The sequence below is a fragment of the Pinus tabuliformis genome, chromosome Q (assembly GCF_031772625.1).
Source record: "Pinus tabuliformis cultivar Carrire ecotype Pingquan chromosome Q, CPIR1, whole genome shotgun sequence".
Lineage (NCBI taxonomy): Eukaryota > Viridiplantae > Streptophyta > Pinopsida > Pinales > Pinaceae > Pinus > Pinus tabuliformis.
In genome coordinates this window covers 637749318-637771692 of record NC_142296.1, presented here as the reverse complement: position 1 = coordinate 637771692, position 22375 = coordinate 637749318, and the positions used below count along the sequence as shown (strand labels likewise).

At 37.6% G+C, this 22375-nt stretch overlaps 2 protein-coding genes across 2 annotated transcripts; both read right to left on the bottom strand.

Moving 5' to 3' along the window:
* Window positions 1-12862: 12862 nt before the first annotated feature.
* LOC149221085 (uncharacterized) lies at window positions 12863-13714 on the bottom strand. The gene has a single exon (XM_089387317.1). It carries the CDS (start codon window positions 13712-13714, stop codon window positions 12863-12865), a length of 852 nt encoding a protein of 283 aa, XP_089243443.1.
* Window positions 13715-13729: 15 nt separating this feature from the next.
* LOC149221084 (uncharacterized) lies at window positions 13730-14236 on the bottom strand. Its single transcript, XM_089387316.1, has one exon. It carries the CDS (start codon window positions 14234-14236, stop codon window positions 13730-13732), a length of 507 nt encoding a protein of 168 aa, XP_089243442.1.
* Window positions 14237-22375: the final 8139 nt, after the last annotated feature.

The following is a 22375-nucleotide window of genomic DNA, read 5'->3' as shown; positions in this document are numbered from 1 at the left end:
TTTCCACTGAAGTAGTAGGGACTAAATTGATTAGCATTTATGTCAAATTTAAACATGGAAATAGATGAGTCCCAAATAAGCATCATCAATAATGAATTTCAAAAATAAATAAAATATTTTGTAATAAATCATAAAGTATACTCTCTATATATATTTATGTTAAATTTGGATCAATTATTTTTAAGTGTAATATATTTATAATTTGTAAAAAATTTAATAAACGATATGAAATTAAATAATAAAAAAATTACACTTAAAATTTTATTCCCCTTCGTTTATTAACTCACATTAAATAGATCAATAACTACATTCAAATATATAGGTGAAATTAATATAAAAATAAATAATAAAAAAATTACACTAGAAATTCTGATTCCTCTCCATTTACTAATTCAGATTAAATAGATAAATAACTCCATTTGTTAGGTGGATTTAAAAAACTCGCAACAACTTATATAATACTTCCAATTATTTATTATTTTTATAATTTCATCCAAAAACTCCTTCATCAACCCACTTCTAATTGTTTATTACTTTTATAGTTTCAACCATAACTCTTTCATCAATCCACTCGGACGATAATTTCTTTCTTCGTTAGCTTTCTATTCAAAACCCATATGGGTTCAATGTGATTTATTAAAAATCCGTAGAATAAGATATTTATAGTCTGAGAAAAGAAGGAAATATCTTTTTGTTAGGAAATTTTAATGTTATAGTTGTAAACAATGAAGTTATTATGTTAATATGTTAAGTAATGATTTTAATTCTAATGCAGTGTGGCTAGATGAGGCTCTCATTTTAATTTAATATCAAACTAAATATTCCTATAAAAGCTGAAGTTTTTTTATGGAGGACATAGAATTTGCAGTTAAGCAACTTGCAAATGAGAAAGCTAAAGACATCGAAGGATATCAAGTTAAGAATTTTAAACTTAGAGGACTTATCCTCATCCCTCATATACAAAAGCTCTTTAATTTAGCAATCAAGATGGGCTTCCCCAAACCTTGGGTCCAAAGTCTCATTATGCCTATTTTTAAAAGCAAGGATAAAAACAATCCATCTAATTATCGAACTATTACGATTAGCCCCATTTTAGGGAAGCTTTACATAGTTATTTTGGAAAGGAAGATTAGGCTATGATTGGAAAGGCATGAAAAAGGTGCTAAAGGCTAGGCCAGTTTAGGAGGTATCATTCAACCATGGACCACCTTGTTATAGTTAGAATCATTGTGCAAGCGTGTTGCAATAATAAAACTAATCTCCTGTGTTGTTTCATTAACATGAGAAAAGCTTTTCACATTGTACTCAGGTCCAACCTTTGGAATGGGATGGAATAAATTAATGTTCCTCTCGAGTTGAGGGCTACTAGAGCAAGATTGTATGACATCGTTATTGCAAATTTTAGGAAAATCAAGGGCTAGTGAAAAGAAATTAACTCCTTTATTGAAGTCAAGTAAGGTTTTCTCTTCTCTCTTATCCTTTTTGGCGTACACATTGACATGTTAGAAGAGTGTTTTGAAGAAGAGGGTTGCATCAGCCCTACTCTTATTTGTATAGCCACCATTATTCTTCTTTATTAATGATATTTCTCTTATGGAAAGTAACCCCTATGATCTTTGTAAGAAATAAGAGTCCTCAATGATTTCTACTCAAATATGGGTATGATTGTTAATATTAACCAGACAAAAGTCATGATAAATAAAGTCAATGAGATCAGTAATGTGTAAATTGTCGTGGATATTCCACTAGACAATTCGTCACAACAAATTTGATGAAAATGTATTGAAATCTGAAAATCTATAGTGTGAGGGTCAACTTTCCTTAGATTTCTAATATGATCATTTATGTATGAACTAGGTATTTTCATTCTTGGTGGGTTCATTTCTGTTTACTTTCCCTATGATTTTAGAAATATTATTTGAGAAGTAGTTTGGTTGTGGACAGTGTTTTGGATGTCTTTAGAGGTTTTTGAAGATTGAACCTTTGAGATTGTTTTGGGAAAGCCTTTGCCTCATCAAAATCTATTTTAGTCCTTTGAGATAGGCCTAAATGCTTAGTGGAAGTTTCTTGTTTTGGAAATTTGAGGATTGGATGTCATGTCTTTAGCACATGGTCATATGAATTAGTGGGGGCTATGACTATGGTGATCGACCTCCAAATTAGGTACAAATTAAGGCCCATATAACCTTTCCTAGGCACATTAAACCTCTCCTTCTACACTTAATAATGTATTTTTTAGCTTTAATATGTTCTTAGGAAGGTTTAGGTATGATTAGCATATCATGTATGTCTAAAGTGTTTATTGTGCATAATATTGAAAATATTTGGTATAGGTCACGTGCAATCCAATCAAGAGAAAAATATGGGACTTGTCTCATGTTGAAGGATAATAAAAATTCGATTGGCTTAGAGTAATTACTACCCCTCCCTGTAATTGCGAGGTCATAGGGAACCATATCCTATTTTGGATTTTTAGAGGGAATCAGTCATATCTTCAAGGAGGTTGCCCCTTAGTTATTTTTCTATAAATAAGAGGCTTGAATATCCCATTAGGAGGATAACTTTTTGGAGGTTAGAATTGTAGAAATTCGCACTATAGATCAACAGATTATGCAATAGACTAAAGCAAAATACAAGATCTACTTCTACAACACTTTGCGGAAGCTTAATCGAATTGAGCAAGATCAAGAGAACACATATAACTGAGAATGAGAAATCAATCACACATAACACAGAAGAAATAACCCAGGGAAATCCTTAGCATAAAACCCCAATCTTTGTATTATCATACAAGTGGAAATCTTGTTCAAGTTACAAAAAGAATCATCTCTCAAGCTATCCTGCTCTCTCTGCAATCAAACAATACAGCTCACAGACTGAATAGACATAGTATATGTCCTCCTCAAGCCCTCTAAGCCTCCTATTTCATTGCACAGTTTTTCTTGGGGTCCAGTGAAGCCACATGTGTGAATTGGCCTCATCACACTCACAAAACCTGAAGAAGTAACTGTGCAATCCTCAAGGAAAGAATTCCTTCTGCATGCAAGGGATATTCAAAATGGAATATTCTAGCAACTGATAGTACACTGTCCCTCCATCTGATCTCAACTGGGTCTATGTCTGAACTGACATGCATGAGTTATTTATGAGAGAATATTCAGTTATCTGAAGTGTAGCAGTTACATGCATGCATGCATTAACTAACTGAACTTACATTAATTCAACAACTTGTTTGAATTAATCTAACTGGGCTTGACTCCGTTAACTAAGCCAACTAATTACAACTCAATATTACAACTCATCCTTATCTCTTTAACTGATGGATAAATTCCTCAATTAATGGAGAAATTGTTGCATGTCCCCACATAGACTTCATGTTTGATTTTCCTTAACTAATTAACTCATGGTGAATTAATTAATTATTTTACAAATAGCTGCTAAGATCAAATTCAAATTTTACTTCACTATTTTAGTTTTAGGGACTGACTAAAATAGGAAGGTATCTCGAAATGCTATTTATAGCAGTACTAAATTTAGCACTTCTATATTTAGCATTTATTGTTGCTATTTTCAACACTCCCTCTCAACAAGAAAGGGATTATCAATAACCCCATCCTGTCTCTGTGGAACTCGAACTTGCATTTTGAAAATGCCTTAGTCAAAATATCTACATCCTGTTCCTCGGTCGAAACATACAGCAACAACATGATCCTCTTGACCACACAGTCTCGAAGATGGTGATACCAGATATCAATGTGCTTGGACCTATCATGAAAAACTGGATTCTCAGAGAGTTTGATACAACTCTGGTTATCACAGTAGATCACTGTAGGATCCATCCTCTGACCAAACAATCCCACTAGAATCTTCCACATCCAAATGGCCTCACATGCAGCCTGACTAGCAGCCATGTATTTAGCCTCTGCCAAGCTAAGTGCAACTGATCTCTGTTTCCTACTGTACCAGGAAACTGCAGCTGAACCAAGGTTGGAGGTTCCTCCAAAAGTGCTCTTCCAGTCTGATGAAATCCTTGCCCAATCCGCATCTGTGAAGCCCTGAAGCTTCACTGCCTCTATCCGTCTATACCATAATCCGAACTGAGATGTGCCTCTGAGGTATCTCAGCACATGCTTCGCTGCCTTCCAAAACAGCTTTGTAGGCTGAACCATAGCTTGACTCAGCTGGTTCACCGCAAAGCATAAGTCAGGTCGTGTGTTCACCAGATACATAAGTGAACCCACCAGCTGTTGATAAACAGTAGTAGCTACTACCTCACTTAAAGTAGCATCCTCCTTCCTCCATTTCCTAGCTAGAGGAGTCTATATGGGCTTGAACTTCTCCATGTGAAAGCACCTGAGTATCTCATTGGCATACTTGCCTTGAGACACAAATACTTCACCATCTTTCTGCCACACCTCCATGCCTAGAAAGTAGTGCATAAGGCCCATGTCCTTCATCTCGAACTCTCTTGCAAGGTCCTCCTTACAAGACCATATCAACTGATCATCACCTGTCAAAATCAGATCATCGACATAAAGAACAATGATCAATGGTTTACCTTCTACCATGATGTGGTAAAGGTTCGCATCTGCTTCACTCTTGGCGAAGCCCAACCTGGTGAAATAGATGTCGATCTTGGTGTACCAAGCATGGGGTGCTTGCTTCAGCCCATACAAAGCCCTCTTGAGTCGGCACACATGCGACTCACGATCAAAGGTCTCGAAACCCTCTAGTTGCTCAATGTACACCTCCTCCTCAATCTTCCCATTGAGGAATGTTGTCTTCACGTCCATCTGGTGGATCTTCCACCCCATCTGAGCTGATAGTGCCAACATCAATCTAATTGATGAGTACCTTGCTACGGGAGCAAAAGTCTCATCATAGTCGATCCCCTCAACCTGTGAGAAACCTCGGGCAACAAACCTTGCCTTATGTTTCTCAACACTGCCATCAACTGCCTGCTTTACCTTGTAAAGCCATCTGGAACTCACCATTGACTTGCCCTGAGGCCTTGGGACAACATCCCACACACTACTTTGAATGATAGAGTCGTACTCCTCTACCATTGCATCAACCCAGACTGGTTGATGCATTGCCTCCTCGAATGAAGAAGGTTCAATATCTACACACTCCACAACCAGGGCCATGTACCCAGTGTACCGCTGGGGTGACCTCCTCTGTCTGCGCTAAGAAGATGGTTATCCCACATTCTCTCGCGCATCCAGCATCAACTTGTTAGCTTCCCTTGAGCGTTTCCGCCAATCTCTGGAAGAATCAGCCTGAGTGGATGTCTCCACTCCTGGATCCTCTACATGCGGCTGCTCCGCATCAATCTGAGGCTCCTCCTCCTTAGGAACTGAAAGTTCCTCCATTGCATGCAACTTGAGCTCCCTCTCAAGTGATAAGCGCATGGCTTTCTGCTCGTCGAACTTCAGATCTCTGCATACCATTGTCCTCTGAGTGGAAGGCAGGTACACCCGATAGTTGTGGGGTGTATCCGTGTACCCCACAAGGTCCCAACTCAGCTGTTGGGTCTAACTTCTTCCTGGCATCTTTGGTCACATGATAGTAAACTGATGATCCAAAGATTTGGAAGTGACTTATATCAGGTCACTTCCCGGAAAAGGCCTCCATAGGTGTCTTCAGCCCCAGTGTACGATGCGAGCTTCTGTTCTGCAAGTATACTGTTGTATTACATGCCTCAGCCCATAAATGCAGTGGTAAGCTTTGGTCATGCAACATCACTTGAGCTACTCCCACAATCGATCTGTTCTTCCATTCGGTCACCCCATTCTACTGTGGGTTATGGGGTGTCGTCAATTCCCATTTAATTCCTTCTGCAATGCAGAAGTATTTAAACTATTGGGAGACATACTCTCCACTATTGTCGCTACGCAATGCTTTTATTTTCTTTCCAAATTATTTCTCTGCCTAGGCTTTAAACTCACAAAACCTCAAGAAGGTCTGATCCTTCTTTTGCATAAAGTAGATCCAGCATCTACGAGAAAAATCATCAATAAAAATAACGTAGTACCTTTGTTTAGCGGTGGAGGCTGTAGAGAAAGGTCCACAAACATCTGAGTGAACTCGCTCCAGGATTGCTCCAGCTCTACTATCTCGATCCAAAAAGGAATATTTGGCATACTTACCCAAGGTACAACCTTTGCATGTATTCGTTTACGTAAGTTTTCCCTTGGGTAATCCGGTAGAAATCTGTTGCATGATCTTGAGGGCTCCATGGTGCAAGTGGCCCAGTCTTCTATGTCATAGCTCGCCAAAATCTTGGCTCTGCACCATCTCAGCTTTGGAACTCAATGCAGCACAGTTGTCTACCTCTAGCTTGTAGAGATTCTTTACTCGAATCCCAATTCACTTCGTCTATCCAATACCGATATGCCTCAGGAATACCTTTCCTTTACTAAAGACTACATCATAGCCTTTATCTTCTAGCATAGTGACAGACACAAGATTCTTCTTCAGACCTGGTACATAATTTACATCAGTTAGGGTGAGGGGAGCTCCATGCTCCCTCTAAAACACAACCATACCTTCACCTGAAACACAGTACTTTCCATCATCGCCATCTCGATCCACATCAAGAGATCCTTCTCCTCCAAGGTACTGAAAAGATTCTTGTCACCTGACATGTGGAATGAATCTCCACTGTCCAGGTACCACACACATCCCACCATGGATGAAACCATGCATGCGATAAGTGAGAAATCTAGCTCAAACTATGAGGCTAGTGCCTCACCATTAGATCCCTTTGGGAACCCTTCTTGGATTCCTTTTGTGGACAATTTGTAGCATAATAGCCCACTTCATGAAAATGAAGGCATCGCACTTTCGATATGTCAATCTTCTTCCCACCATGGGAAGAACTGGATTTGGGATGGGATGCCTTCCCTTTCCCTTTCCTTGCCTTACTCGCTAAGGCAATATTTTCCTCATCATCTCGCTTCGATGAGGATCCATCTCTGGTGCTTCTTCTTATTTCCTCCTGCATCAGATCCGACCAAAGTCATTCCCAATCTGCAGTTTTTCTCTTCCATTAACCGAGTCTTAGTAGCTATTCCAGCTCTTAGGAAGACCGAGGAGTGAAAGACTCACCATATCATCATCAATGGTCATGATCCCTACACTTCCAAGCTCATCCCTGCAGGTGGTGAGCTTGTTCAGATATGTAGAGATATTGTTGCCCTTTTCACACTTGATCTTACGAATCTTGTCTCTCAGCGCCAGCTTCCTCTGATCGTTGATATTCTGATATAGATCTTTCAATGTTTTCCACATCGAAAACGATGTCTCCTTTCCATGGAGGCTCGAGACAATGTGGTCTCGAACTCCCTCTAGGAGGATTCTCCTTGCTCTAGCCACACATTTCTTCCATTCCGCCAGTTGAGTAGTATTAGTCGGCTTGGGGACTTCTTGATCAATGAAGTCCTTTAGATGGTTATCCTCTAATACTGCCTCCATGTGATCCTTCCAGACTATATAATTCGAGCCACCACCAAGGGCATACTCGAGTCTTAAACCATTGAATGCCATTGGTTAAATTGAGATGTGATAAGAATTTGATTTCTATATTCAGGAACCACAAACTTCGAACTTCTCCTTCTTGTACAGTGTTCTTCGCCTTAATCACCTTTGCTCCAATACCATGTAGAAATTCACACTGTAGATCAACAGATTATGCAATAGACTAAAGCAAAATAAAAGATCTACTTCTACAACACTTTGCGGAAGCTTAATTGAATTGAGGAAGATCAAGAGAACACATATAACTGAGAATGAGAAATCAATCACACACAACATAGAAGAAATAACCCAGGAAAGCCTCAGCTTAAAACCCTAATATTTATATTATCATACAAGTGGAAATCTTGTTCAAGTTACAAAAAGAATCAGCTCTCAAGCTATCTTGCTCTCTCTGCAGTCAAACAATATAGCTCACAAACTAAATATAAATAGTATATGTCCTCCTCAAGCCCTCCAAGCCTCCTATTTCCTTGTGCAATTTTTCTTGAGGTCCAGTGAAGCCACATGTGTGAATTGGACTCACCACACTCACAAAACTTGAAGAAGTAATTGTGCAATCCTCAAGGAAAGAATTCCTTTTGCATGCAAGGGATATTCACAATGGAATATTCTAGCAACTAATAGTACATTGTCCCTCCATATGATCTCAACTGGGTCTCTGTCTGAACTGACATGCATGAGTTATTTATGATAGAATATTCAGTTATCTAAAGTGCAGCAGTTAAATGCATGCATGCATTAACTAACTGAACTTACATTAATTCAACAACATGTTTGAATTAATCTAACTGGACTTGACTCAGTTAACTGAGCCAACTAATTACAACTCATCCTTATCTCTTTAACTGATGGATAAATTCTTCAATTAATGGAGAAACTGTTGCATGTCCCCACATAGACTTCATGTTTGATTTTCATTAACTAATTAACTCATGATGAATTAATTAATTATTTTACAAATAGCTGTTAAGAAAAAATTCGAATTTTACTTCACTATTTTAGTTTTAGGGACTGACTAAAATAGGAAGGTATCCCAAAATGCTATTTATAGCAGTACTAAATTTAGCACATCTATATTTAGCATTTCTTGTTGCTATTTTCAACAAGAATAAGGAGTATTTAAGTGAAGGCTTTTCTCTGACATTTTATTTTTGTAATCTTTCGTGCAGGAGTAGATTTGTTTATCAATGAGAAGCATTTTTGGTTCCTAGATTATTCTTTCTTTGGGGACCCGAGTCTCTTTGGATTAGGGCCCAACCCATTTGCTCAAGACCCCCTCTTTTTACTTTTACTTTTCATGCATTAGATCAACTATACATTTCTACAATTTCATTCCTTAATATTGTTTTCTGCGAGATTTATAAATTAGTTGTTTGTGAGTTTTTTTTGCATCTTGTCTTATTGAAATCAACCATAGTTATTTTATGAAATTTAGTGCCATTTTTCACGCACTAACCTATTTAGATTGTTGTTATTTAGTTGTTGTTCACATATTTTTGCATTTTGTGTTACATAAATTCCTATTTTGCAGACCTACAGGAACCTCCATATTTATTTTTTTGAGGAATAGATTGATTCATCATAGGCATAACGACTTGGAAAGGCCTTCTTGACCTCTCCTTAGCCCTCCTTCACCTTATTCATCTCTCAAACTAGAAGTAGAATGCATAAAACTACTTTTGGCTTTTTCTTGCAGCAATCCACAAATTGCATCAAAACACCTCTAGAATTGCACTCAAAGCATGTTCATCCTTCCTTAGAATATTACAATGCACACCATACATTGAGGATGGAATTTGGAAGTCCAGTGACCCCCTAGAATCCTTAACCTTGCAGATGTAGCAAAACTTCTTTATTTTTTGCAAATTATTGTTTAATGTTCGAATGCTCTCTTTCATTTGTCAGTTTGTTTACCATGCATAATAGGATAGATTTGATTTTTTTCCATCTTTCATGAAATGGTTTTCTTCCCCTTTATGCAATAAGAGTAGGTTTACTTGTTTTTTTTTTCTTTCTTGCAATTAGAGTAGGTTTACTTGTTGTTCTTTGCTTTCCTGCTATTAGAGTAGGTTTACTTGTTGTTCTTTACATTGATGCAAATTTCTAAGTATTTGATCTAGCCTAGATAGCATAAGTGGTCTTTGTACAACCTATGTTCTCTTAACTTACATAATATAAACAAAGGAAGAACACATTACATGTTGCACACATAGTGTCAACCCCTCTTAAGTTTGTAAAAACCCTGAGTTGATAATTAAGTTGAGACCCTCATGAGCTTCAACATTCTTGTTGTAATACTGAGGGCCATCACATGGGCCCAGTTGAAAGGGGATAAAGGGGGAGGAAATTCAAAAAGATCAAATGATCTAGACTTTGTAAAATGCAAAAGTTTGATAATCAAGATCTATTAAGTGTTGAAATCTAGATATTGAAATCCATTAAGTGTTAAAGTTCAAGCATTCAAGATATGTTAAGTATTGAATATAGGCATTTAAATTATATCAAGTGTATCAAATGGGCACTTGGATCCATCAAGTGATGTAACTTGGTGGTAGGATATATAGATTGGAATTCAATATGTTTGATGAGTTACTAGCGAGGAAGCAGAGATGTTCTATATATATGGAGATCCATATATCTAGACATCCAGAAAAACTTATAAATGGACTTTTCCATAAACTTGAATGTCAAATTGCCTAAACAGAGAAATCCACAAGTGATGGAAATTTATATAAGGAACCTTGATGTCAAGGTTGTAGGAGATCCGAAAATCCATAAAAGATGATAATAACACCATTTTGGAAAAACCTAGATCCTAATGTGGCTGGGTAACAATCGTGTCTATCTTGTGGAGGTGACAATATGGTGGAGACACATGAGTTCCTGAACACCATGTGTTGGCCACATTAATGATAAGCGCCAATATTGTAGCAAGGATGTTGCAACTCCTAGGCTACCAGCTTTACTTTATCAACCCGGGGTTCGTACAAACTTGGAGGTGACAGTGTTGTAGACACAAGTAAAAGTGATGGTTCTATCTATTGTCACAGTTCAGCTGGCAAGAGACCACTGGGGTTTTCAAGCCAAACTTCTATGGAGTCAAAAGAAGCTTGATTTATTTATGTAAGAAAGGTAAATTTACTCTAAGAGAGAGCTACGCTACTGCAATAATGGAGAAGACCGAAATTCAATGCTAAATCACACCATTTCCTAAGTAACTGCTAAGAAACTATGCTTTGCAAAAATGCTAAATTAACATGAACCAAATGCTACTATCTAAGTATATAAGTAAGAAGCATCAAACATCACTAATGTGCAAGTAAAGAGACTGAAATAAATCTTCTTTTTGTCTTTTTGTCTTTTCATGCAAAATCATGTATGCAAACTAATTTCTTTTGGTGATGTGGCAACTGAATTAAGGATGTTTGAGGATGGTTGGAAGGGTTAGGAGATGGTTGGATGGTGTGGGAAACCCTTGGGAGGATTTTGGTGACTTATTAGAGGTTTTCCCTCAATTCGGCCTCAAAACAGGCCATTTCAGGAAAACCTATAGGATGTGCTAGAAACCTATAGGATTCCCTGTAAACCTACAGGGTACAACCAAGAGAAAAATGTGAGGCGTTGGAGGTGATGGAAGGCTTAGGAAATGTGGTTGATGGGTGGAATGGAGTGGGAGAAGGTCTAGGATCACTCATAAGTCAACAACAAATATAGGAGATGGTTGGATTCGCTCAATGTGCTTGGAAGAATTTCTATGAAAAATGATGAAAACTAGTGAAGGTGATGGTGAAAACAAGGGATGGCTATGGTGAATGGAGTGGAAGGTGGTTGCTGGCTATGAAGTCTTTGTCTCCTCCTGAAGCACCTACTCTGCATAAAACATGTATATTTTCTAAAAATCTATGTAAACAAGAAACATTCTCATAAACTAGAAAAGCAGAATTAATGAACTAACTGCCTACATTATGCACGAGGAAAGTTGCTGAAAGGAATGAAAGCATGGATGAGATATACTGCAAAAATGAAGATGGAAAAGATCACAATGGATTCCTACTTTTCAAAACTGACCAAATACTAATTTAAAGACAACAAAATCCAAATATTACAAAATAAATGGAAATCTGTGTTTTTGGGGCTGCATAAGGGTCCCTTCCTCAAGTCATGATCCCAGAGGGAGGAAGTGAGGCTGAGACACCTGCTGACAACCTTTTGGTGCTATTTTTATCCCTGCTAACCTGCTACTGAAGTAAGGCATAAATGGAAGCAAACTAATAAACAACCAATCCAATCTACACTACTTGCAATGGAAATGCATCTAAAAGCAAATTAACAATGAAGCTATGAAACTAAACTAAACATACATATACAAGAAAGAGGAGCCTTGGCTGCTAGGGTTGGGCCCTAACCCAAGAGCTTCAACCCTTTGAGTTAACTCAGTGCTGGCTCAAAACAAAACTCATTCTTATTACCAAAACAAAAAATTACATCAATAAAAATTTCACAAGTCTGGAGCTCAAAAATAGCTTAGAGTTTTACAACAAAAATTCAAATCCTAATGAGGCTCTAGGCCTCTCTACTTATACAACTGAAGTCCCCAACGAATTCCTTAAAATCAGGGAGGCTCGACTCCTGAACTCGAGATAAACTAGCTCTTTTTCTCTCACTTTCTCGGCTGCCTTCTAATCCTCATGGCTTGGCTGCTTGCACTCCGAGCTGGTGTGATGGATGGAGGAATATTCGAATGGGGGATAAGTAAATGAGGAGGATTTACCTCCTACAATCCCTCTCCCTTGTCCCATTCGAGTTTTAACCTTAGTATTTGCAAAAATTCCTTGATTTTCTCCTTCAATCCTGCATTCAATGCATATTAGTCCACTAGGCATAATATCCAACTCTAACTCATCTCATAAACAAAATATAATCAAAAACATGTAATAAGTTGTGAGAAAAGTTGGTTTGACTAAGATAGGAGGCAAATTAAGGCCCATATAATTACCCAATGATGAGGCTCATCAATTACTTGGTGATATGGCGTATTATGTTGGTCACATTGCAAGACTTCCATGTGTTAGCTATACAAATGTTTTTTTTTTAACAAGAACGGTTATGGAATATATTATTGGAACAGTCTGAATGCCAATTTTCTGATTACAATAGGCTCGATCCAGTTGGATTCGTCCTTCTGAGATACTGAGAAGCTTGAGTTCCACTTCCAGTTCCTTTTGGAATTATCTAGAGAATTTATTTCTGCTATTTGCCCAAGTTTAAATATACAAACAAACAGATTCAAAATCAAACAAAAGAACATATTTACTGTAGAGGTTTAAGGGATTGGAACCCAGGTTTCTTCCCCGTCACTTTTCATTGCCCCAGCCGTGAGTTGTGCTGCTTTGTTGGCTTCAAGATCTGCTTCTTTGTTGTTGCCTCTCAGCACGTGAAAGTATTTCAGATTTTGAAATTGCTTCGTCATGCTTCTGATTCTTTGGATCAACCTTGCTAATCTTAGGTCCCGTGGAATAGAATTGGTCACCATGGTTTTTATGATCACTTCAGAGTCCCCAAAAATTATTGCCTCCTTGATTTCCAGCTTCAAGAGCAGGTTAAGTCCTTGGAAGAGGGCTAATGCCTCAGCTTGGATACTGGAATTGATTCCCAAACCCCAGGCAAACTGAAGGATCGATACTCCATCGGTGTTTTTGATAACTCCTCCTGCTCCAGCATTACCCGGATTTCCTTTTGCTGCCCCGTCAAAGAATAGGGAGTGTGCCTTTTGATTGGGAGCCCAGTTCTGAAAATCCTCACTGTCTTTTCCCCTGATTTGCCATTCCTCAGGGAGGTCCATGCTTCTGATTTTTTGTCGAAATTGCAGGTCCAGGGAGAACCCCAAATCTATGTCTATCTGGCTGAGGTTCGAGTCATCCTTTTGCTCTCCCAAACATTCTTTTATTTGGCTCTTTACCTTGGCTGCAACTGTCTTGGCATTATGCTGCATACCTCTGAAAATTCTACCATTTCGCTCTAACCATATTTGCCAACAGCAAATTTTGAGTAGTGATGACCAGGCTGCTTTGATCAATTTGTTTTTAGGAGAGGGTCCAGGATAGCTATTTTTCCAAGTGGCAAATAGTCCTGTTATAGTGGTAGGGATCTCGAATCTGGGGTTCCAGTCGTCCATCAATTCTCTCCAGACCTACATGGAGAAATTGCAATTGAGGACAAGGTGCGTGGCATTTTCCTCTGAATCTTGGCACAAGGAGCATCGGGAAGGGCCATAGTAACCGCGCCTCTGAAGTTTGTCCTCTGTTAAGATTTTTCTGTGGCATAAAAGCCAACAGAAGAAATCGATTTTGGGCAGCGATGTGATTTCCCAGATGGCCTTCCACGGGGCCGGATCGGGTGGCACGTTTGGAGTTGAGTCTAGCTGCGCGTAGGCTTGGGCGACAGAATAACCAGCAGACCGATCGCCCCAGCCTCGCCTATCTTTCTTGCGACTGTGCATGGGTGCAATTCCGTTCAACAGGCCGCAGAGATGGTTGGCTTCCTGCTGGAGGTCTGACGACAGGTCCAACAGTTTCCAGCCCGCCCATTGCGCTCCATTCCAAGCTGTAATGTCCCACAGTTTGCTTTTCCCTGTAGCCATCATCCAGTTTTTTAATGCTGTCACGCTTGGGCAGTCTCCAATTGGGTCTCTGTCCATAATTCAGTCTGTCCATAAACTTATTTTTTTCCATTCCCGGGAATCCAATAGGCTCTGGATCGAATTAGCGAGGCTGCTTTGGAACAGAGACTGATGAAAGGCGTGGTTCCTTGCGGAGGTGGCCCATCTAAGCATCTCGAACGCATGCCTTTGAAGTATTTCTTCCAGATTGCTAACTGTGCCCAGCCAGGGTTGGGCGCTATTAGTCTCCAGAGAAGCTTACCACTCATTGCTATATTCTGCAGTTGGAGTTTCTTGATATTGAGCCCTCCCTCCAACAGAGGTTTGAGGACCATCTCCCATTTTACCAGCGGAAATCTCCTTTCATTGTGTTTGCCCCCTTTCCAAAAGAAATATCTGATGTGCTTTTCCATTTTCTGAAGAATACCATTGGGCGCAAGAAGCACTGAGAACTGATATAGAGGGAGGCTGCTAAGAACAGCTTTTATGAGAGTTGTCCTTCCAGCCATGTTTAACCAGTTAATCCCCCATACCTGAAGCTTGTTTTTAAATTTCTCTACCTGTGGCAGCCAATCCCTGCTGTAGGGGCGTTTGAGAAAAATTGGCAATCCCAGGTACTTAAACGATGTCCAATCTGAAGTGGCGACAAATCCAAGGCATCTAGAGAGGGAAATAATCAGAGAGGGGGGGGTGTTCCAGCAGTAAGTGTGACACTTACCCTTGTTGAGGCTGCTTCCAGACTCGATACAGTACTCATCAAGAGCCTCTTTGAATTTTCTGGCTGAGAGGATCGAAGCTGCTCCAAGAAGCAGAGTATCATCTGCAAATAGGGCGTGGTTTATATTTTGAACTCCCCTTGCTATGGAGATCCCCGGGATCTCTTGCTCTTGCATTTTTTTGTTTAGATGAAAGCTGAGGACTGACGCTTGAATAACAAACAACAGAGGGGACAAAGGGCAGCCCTGCCTTAGTCCTCTTGTAGCTTTGAAGAAACCTGCAGATCTACCATTAACTAAAGGAGCGATCCATGGATCCGATATACAGGCCCAGATCCAATTGATAAATCTTACTCCAAAACCAAATTTTTCCAAAACATTTACAAGAAAACGATGGTTAACTCGGTCAAAGGCGTTCATTGTTAGCTATACAAATGTTGATGGGATGTAAACTGTAAAATCTTCCGAGGGCCATAAATTTTTTCCTAGAGCTTATAATGAAGTAAAATGTATATCATTGGAAATATCTTGAAGAGATGAAGATGAAGGTGATATTATAAAATAAGTTTGAACAAAGAATTTTCATAACTTCATGATTCTCCTTAGGGTAGATTAAAGGTTTGGGACTTATACAAAACAATGAGACCATAGCAAAGAAATTATGTATCAAGGTCTGTATATTTTCATTCCTTATCTTAAATTTAGCTATATTTATAAATTTTAATTTCTAATAATTGTGTTGTGTTACTCATTGGTATCGGAGCTATGGTTCAAACACTAGGCCTGGAGGTCTAGAAATACACCACAAAGATGATTTTGGAGCAAGATAAAGAACATGTTGGTTATGTTTGGTAATATTAGTACTGAATGAATTTAACTTTGGATAAATGGATATGTTGCATGGAATGGAACAACTATGTGTGAAACAAGGCTTCCTTGGAAAGGAGAGTCATTTTTTGGAAATTCTACCTTGAGGAAGGCAATGTAAAAGGGTGTGACTTATGTGATTAGTGTAGATAATCAAATCAGAAAGGAAGAATAAAAGGATGAAAATTGAGGATTACACTTGCATATATGAATATGGGTGTATGCAATGTAACGACCCCAGGTTAAAAGTTCATGTAATAAATTTAATAAAGGAAAAATAATACCAAGGTCATGGGACACATATTTGAAGTTGAATGTTGGGAAAAACATCCTAGTGGGCATCACTTGTTGTTTTTTATGGCTAAGGAAATTGGAAAAGGCAATTATTGGCATTTATTTATGAGAATAAAGGAAAATATGAGAAAAGGGAGATGAAAGATCACAGTTTGCATGAGGAGGAAATTGAAGGAAAATAGAGGGAAAATGAAGAAATTAGAGGCCTCAATAATAAAATATGTTCTGAGGATTAGTTCACATCTTTTTTTTAGTTGAGCCTCTTGTCAATTTAGTTTTGGAATTGGTTTTCAGAGAGGAGAAGAGCACTAAGAGCAGGAAGAAATCAAGCAATCAAAGGAAAGCAAGGACAAGAAAATGAAGGACAAAGAAAGCAAAGGAAAGCAAGGATCAAGCAAGGAAGAGTTGGATCAAACAACTATAGTGGTATTACTTGCAGGTATCGAGTTGCATATAATATTTCCTCGCTAGTTTTTGCATGCATGGTACATGCATGTGTGTACTTGGTTCATTTGTTGCCACTGGCATGGATTTTACTTGGTTTGATAGTGGTTTCAACCTTTTCTTTCCATTTATGGATAGCCATGGTGTGATGGGATTCATTCTTGGCTGAGCTTTTGATTGCTGGAAGGTTTTGGATCTGGGTGAGGTGGTCTCAGGAAAATCCCAAGGGTTGGGAGTGCATACAATTTTCTCCTAGAAGCCCTCAACAGGTGGGTGAAGATAGGAAAATTACTCAAGGGATGGTGAAGGAATTCTAAGGCATCCAAGCTTGGTTTGGCTTTGTGATCTTGGGACCAGTTTAGGTGAGATCACAGTAGTTTGAGGGTGGAGGTGGTTTAACCTATGGATTCCCTTAGTTTTTTATGCATTGGTTTATCCCATGAGATCCCACATTCATGCTTAGAATATGGTTCGGGGGTGATTGGTTGAAAGAAAGAATTGGTTGAGCCCAATATATGGTCGGGTGGTACGCGGAATTCCCTGACTTGGTTCAATTTTGCATATGTTAATAAGAGTTATTGTCCTCTTATATTTTATGAGAAAATATGCTTGCTATGATGTGCCTTTTATGGTTGTTCTATCATTGTTACTAATATGGTTATATGTTGGTTATAAGCATGGCTTTATCACAGATTCCATTTGTAACTCTTATCATGTTTTGATTGGAAAATGAGTGGTTATCGAATGCATGACCTAATAGATGTTATTGAAGATATTAATATAGGGCATCAGACCTTCTTAATGATTCTAAGATAAGTATCAAACACCTATGTCCATTCATGACCTGTAGATTTCATGTTCACTATGTGTTTGATGGAATTTTTTTCATGCTTAGGCCTGGTTAGGTCAAGTTCTTGACTAAGTTTTACATTAATGGCTTTTTCCTTGTGTCATTATGTTGGGTGTGTGTTATATTCTTTCCATGAGTGGTGGCACAAGTTGTATGTTGTGTCGGGTGCAACAGGGGGGTCACAGGGGGGAGTGGTAGCCCCCCTGTTGAGAAGTTTGCAGGGGGGCGGTAAGAAAAAAAATTGCGCGGACCCAAATATTGGTGGAAAACCCAAAGATGGCTAGTAGACCTACCCATGGTTTTGTGCATGGATTTTGCACATGGTTTTGGGCATGATGGTTTTCTTCCCATGGTATTTTATAAATCCATTCAAGGGAACTATAGTTATGTTTTAATCTAGGGTTAATAGATTTGGGTTTATGAATGCTTCATAATGTATATATATGTATTGTAACATTGAAAGGAATATAATGAAAAATCAATCTGGTAGCCTCGGTTTTGCGATCTAGGGGAAAATATTTGTGTATATTTGTTTTATGTCTTCACCATTGTTTATTTTTTTGTGTGAAGAATTTGTTTGCAGGTAATTTCTATACAAGGTTAAAACCTACACATTCATCATTATGGAAAGTTCTATCAAGTTCTAGGCAGAGGTCTAGATACTAGCCCTGAAAAAGTGGTTCAAATTTTGGGGTCGCATGCTCAAAACTGGGAAAACTAGACTGCAATTGTTGGGAGGCAAGGTTATCCATGTGACTGGAGGGTCATAGTTGCTGGCTTTCCTTGTTATGTAAGTGACTAGGAGTCCAAATCACTAAAAAGGAAAGTTAACTAAGGTTTATGGCACCTGGAGTGGTTGTTTGGCTCTTGGGGATCCTGTAGCTCCTAAGGAAGGTCAGTAAATTTTAGGTTTGTCAATTCCACTTCCTTAACTATACTAAGAAGGTTGAGTCATGTCATAATAACCCTCATCTCATGTTTTAACCTAGAAAACTGGTGAAAGTGGGTAAATGTGGGAGGGATGGTTATAGATTGGTATTAGAGCGGGTTCCATTTCTCTTTGGGTGATATCTGATACCAAATTGGTATCAGAGCATGGTTCAAACACTTGAACTGGATGGGATAGATGCATGTTATTATGCACGCATTATTATGGTCATGTTTTTTCATGCATGAGGTCATGGTACCTAGTTGGTATTGTCATGCAGGATGTCAATATATTGATATGATTGTGATTATACATGTATCGTGCTAATTTGGACTAATTTTGCAAATGAGATAGCCTCCCTTGACTACCATTGAGGTATGTTTATGATTATGGTATCTATTTGATTTAGCTAACATGGTATGCTTGTAGGAAGAAGAGAATTAGAGATGACGAGAAAAATGGTGGACTACAACTCACGTGACAGTCCTTACATATAAGTTGAGAAAAAAAGGATATGAGTATTCTCTTGACATAGTAGATACACCGAGGAGTTTAAAGGTAGAGATCATAAGTTTCAAGGCAGAAAATCACAGGTTGGTTGAGGCTCAAGAAAGACATGAAAGGGATAAGGAAAAGAAGGCATAGGTCAATGCAATTAAACTTCAGAGCTAGTCATATATGCAGAGAAATGGACAACTGAGGATTAGTCAAGAACAGGAAGAGAAGACTAGTGGAGCATATGGTAGCATCTCTCGGTTAGAATAAAGGTTACAAGTTAGGTAGAGGGGACACAGTAAGAGGTGGTAGATCATTGGGTACACCTAACAGGAGGAATTGTATGTATGGGTTTCATTCTATTTCCTTGTCCGGGAGACATCATCACCATCATCACCGCTATCATCCTTATAGGAGGAGTGAGTACTTTCCAAAGGAGTTCAATAAAGTCAAGCCTCCTACATTTGATGGAGATATGAAGAAGTCAAAATATGCAGAGGCATGGCTACTTGGGATGAAGAAAATCTTCAGATTTCATAACTATTAAGAGAACATGAAAGCCAAAATAATACCTTCAGTCTTAAAGGAAAAGAATATATATGGTGGGAAGATGTGAAGAATGTTAGAGGCATTCGAGAGAAGAGTTGATTTGGGATGAGTTCAAGAGACTCTTCAAGAAGAAGCACCTATCTGAAAGGTATTATGATGACAGATCTAAGGAGTTTTATGAGCTAGAGATGGGTTCAATGGCAAACGATGATTATACTAGAAAGTTCCTAGAGTTGTTGAGGTATGTGTGTTACCTCAAGGATGAGAAATAAAATATTCAAAGATTCATCAGTGGGTCGCCAACAACATATAGAGACCGAGTTGAGTTTGATGAGCCTCGGCCATTGGAGTAAGACATCAGGAAACTAAAGCATTGTTATGAGAAAACAAAGCATAAAGATGAGCCTAAGCGTGATTTGAAAGGGAATGAGAAATCTAAAGGGAAGTGGCCATTGAAGCGGGGAAGACCTCAGGATGCAGGTGAGAAAGAAAATTATGATCTTTATAAGAATCATGATGCAACTAAGAAGGGGCAAAGACCTTATCCTAGAGAGCACCATAATAGAGGTGATGGTAGGGGGCTGTTGCAATGTTGGATTTGCGGCAAAGATCATCGCAAGAAGGATTTCCCATTGTACCAGGGTGGTAGGCCTCAGATCTATAGTGGTCAGGAGGCGCAGATAGTTGGGGATGTTCACCATAAAATTCCTTGGATTTACATAGTTGTGGACAACAAGTAGGCAGATCACCAGGAATCAGGGAAAATTTTAAGAACCACCATAAATTTATATGTATAATAAATGGGCGAATCCCCATGATACATAGGAAAAATGGGAGGCGATTTTATCACTAATATAATATGTATATATATATATTTTGGCGAATCTCTCACCAGATTATATTGTCCTGTAAATTCATGGCGAATCTTTCACTGAATTATAAAATCTTGTAAGATCTTGGAAAATATTTCACTGAATAATAAAACATTGTGAAGTCTTGGCGAATGTTTTGTTAAAGTATGAAACCATATATGATAATAATAAAACATATTCATTAAATTGTAATATACTAACATACATGTTTGGAAAAAAGAAACATAATTTTCACTTCCTACAAACAATGTTGCAAGTTTTAGTGGCCATGTTTGTCATGGTAAGAGAGATGAATGTTTTCTCTACCACTTTTGTCAAGCTACCACTTTTGCCAAGCTATCAAATTTCTTTCTTATTTCATAGACTCCAACTGCGAGATAAAAAAAAAAAAACACATCAAGTTTGTTTACCCCAACACGCCAACAAGTAGCAAGCCCCAACTATATAATATAATGAAGTAGTAGGTATCCCAAAGGCCTGAAGGGGATCTAATGGAAAGAAGTGACCGTTGTCAGAAGCCTTCCAATCAATATATAAATATATAAATGTAGATTTATTATTATTTTAATTGGAAATCTTCAATTAAATAATAAAATTTAATTACGTCTCTCCCAATCTAAATTTCTTATTAGCATAATTCACTACCTTCATACCATTTTTAACAGCATTGTAACATGTGGATTAATTTCCTTTTTGGTGCACAATCTCCGCCTTTTAGGACAATATGGTGCAGTGACCCAACCCTTATATATCATTACGACAAACTAAGAATAGCAGAGAAGATGAAAGGTTGTACAAACCAGCATATTTTTCAAACAACTAATCCAAGATCAGTACCTTAACTTTTTCATGAAGATATCATATTGAGAATGTTTGAAAAATGGTGGGAAATCTGGGCAGCGACTATCTCTCTTCTGCGAGGGTGATGCGGAAAGAGTTAAGATTTCATTGTTTTGAATTTTTTTTGTTAAATCAGAAAAACCAATATTAATGGAGATATCAGTATTTTTTACTAAATTTTGTGAAGTGACTAAATGTAGCTTTAACCATTCACCTTAAGATTTTTTTTTACAATATAATTTCCTAAGTCTATTTAATATCTTCATTATCATAAAAACCAACCTATATCCATCTTAACTCCACATCTACCACTCTTAGAGGGATGAAATCTAGACCCGGAATTAAGATGGATCTAAGCTCATAGAATTTCCCCTTTAAATAGTCCATGCTCACATGAATACCATGGTATTACCATGGGTTATCATAAACCTGGACCTTAAAAACTACTATTAGTAATTTATAAAAATTAATAAAATTAATAAAATTAATAATTGATTTTTATTTTATTTTTTATTTTAATCAAGTTAAAAATTTTAAGTGACATTAAATTACAAGATCCATTTTTACTCTTGATCTACCAATCCCCGAGAGGGATCAAATATTTTTCACTCTATGTTAGTTTAATAATGTTTTTTTCCATGGTATTAATAATAATTTGGCCCATAGGCTTCACCTAAATATAACACATTTTTTGAGTGTTCGTAAATATAAGGTGGGTTATGGAGTAAATATAAAAAAATGTTTTATTTATTTACCATACCTCTTGTTTATTTATATTTTTATTAATTTACAATACCTCTTTTATAAATACGGTATTTGGCCCATAGGATTCAATTAAATAAAATCTCTTTTTTGAGCTAGAAAGAGGGTTATGGACTAAATATAGAAAGAGGTTTTATTTATTTACCACACCTATAGTTTATTTATATTTTTATTTATTTACCATACCTTTGAAGTATAAAAAGAGATTTTATTTATTTACCATACCTTTAAAGTATAAAAAGAGATTTCATTTATTTAACATACCTCCACTTTATTCATATTTTTATTTATTTACACGCTTGAGTGTTCATAAATATAAGGTGATATATGGAGTAAATATAAAAAAATGTTTTATTTATTTACCATACTTCTTGTTTATTTATATTTTTATTAATTTACCATACCTCTTTTATAAATATGGTATTTGGCCCATAGGATTCACTTAAATGAAACCCCGTTTTTGAGCCTTCTTAAATAGAAAGAGGGTTATGGACTAAATATAAAAAGAGGTTTTATTTATTTACCATACCTCTAGTTTATTTTTATTTTTATTTATTTACC

What these genes read in the sequence shown, in the direction of transcription:
- LOC149221085 (XM_089387317.1), bottom strand. Translation starts at nt 13,714, where the DNA reads ATGGACGACTGGAACCCCAGATTCGAGATCCCTACCACTATAACAGGA.
- LOC149221084 (XM_089387316.1), bottom strand. Translation starts at nt 14,236, where the DNA reads ATGGACAGAGACCCAATTGGAGACTGCCCAAGCGTGACAGCATTAAAA.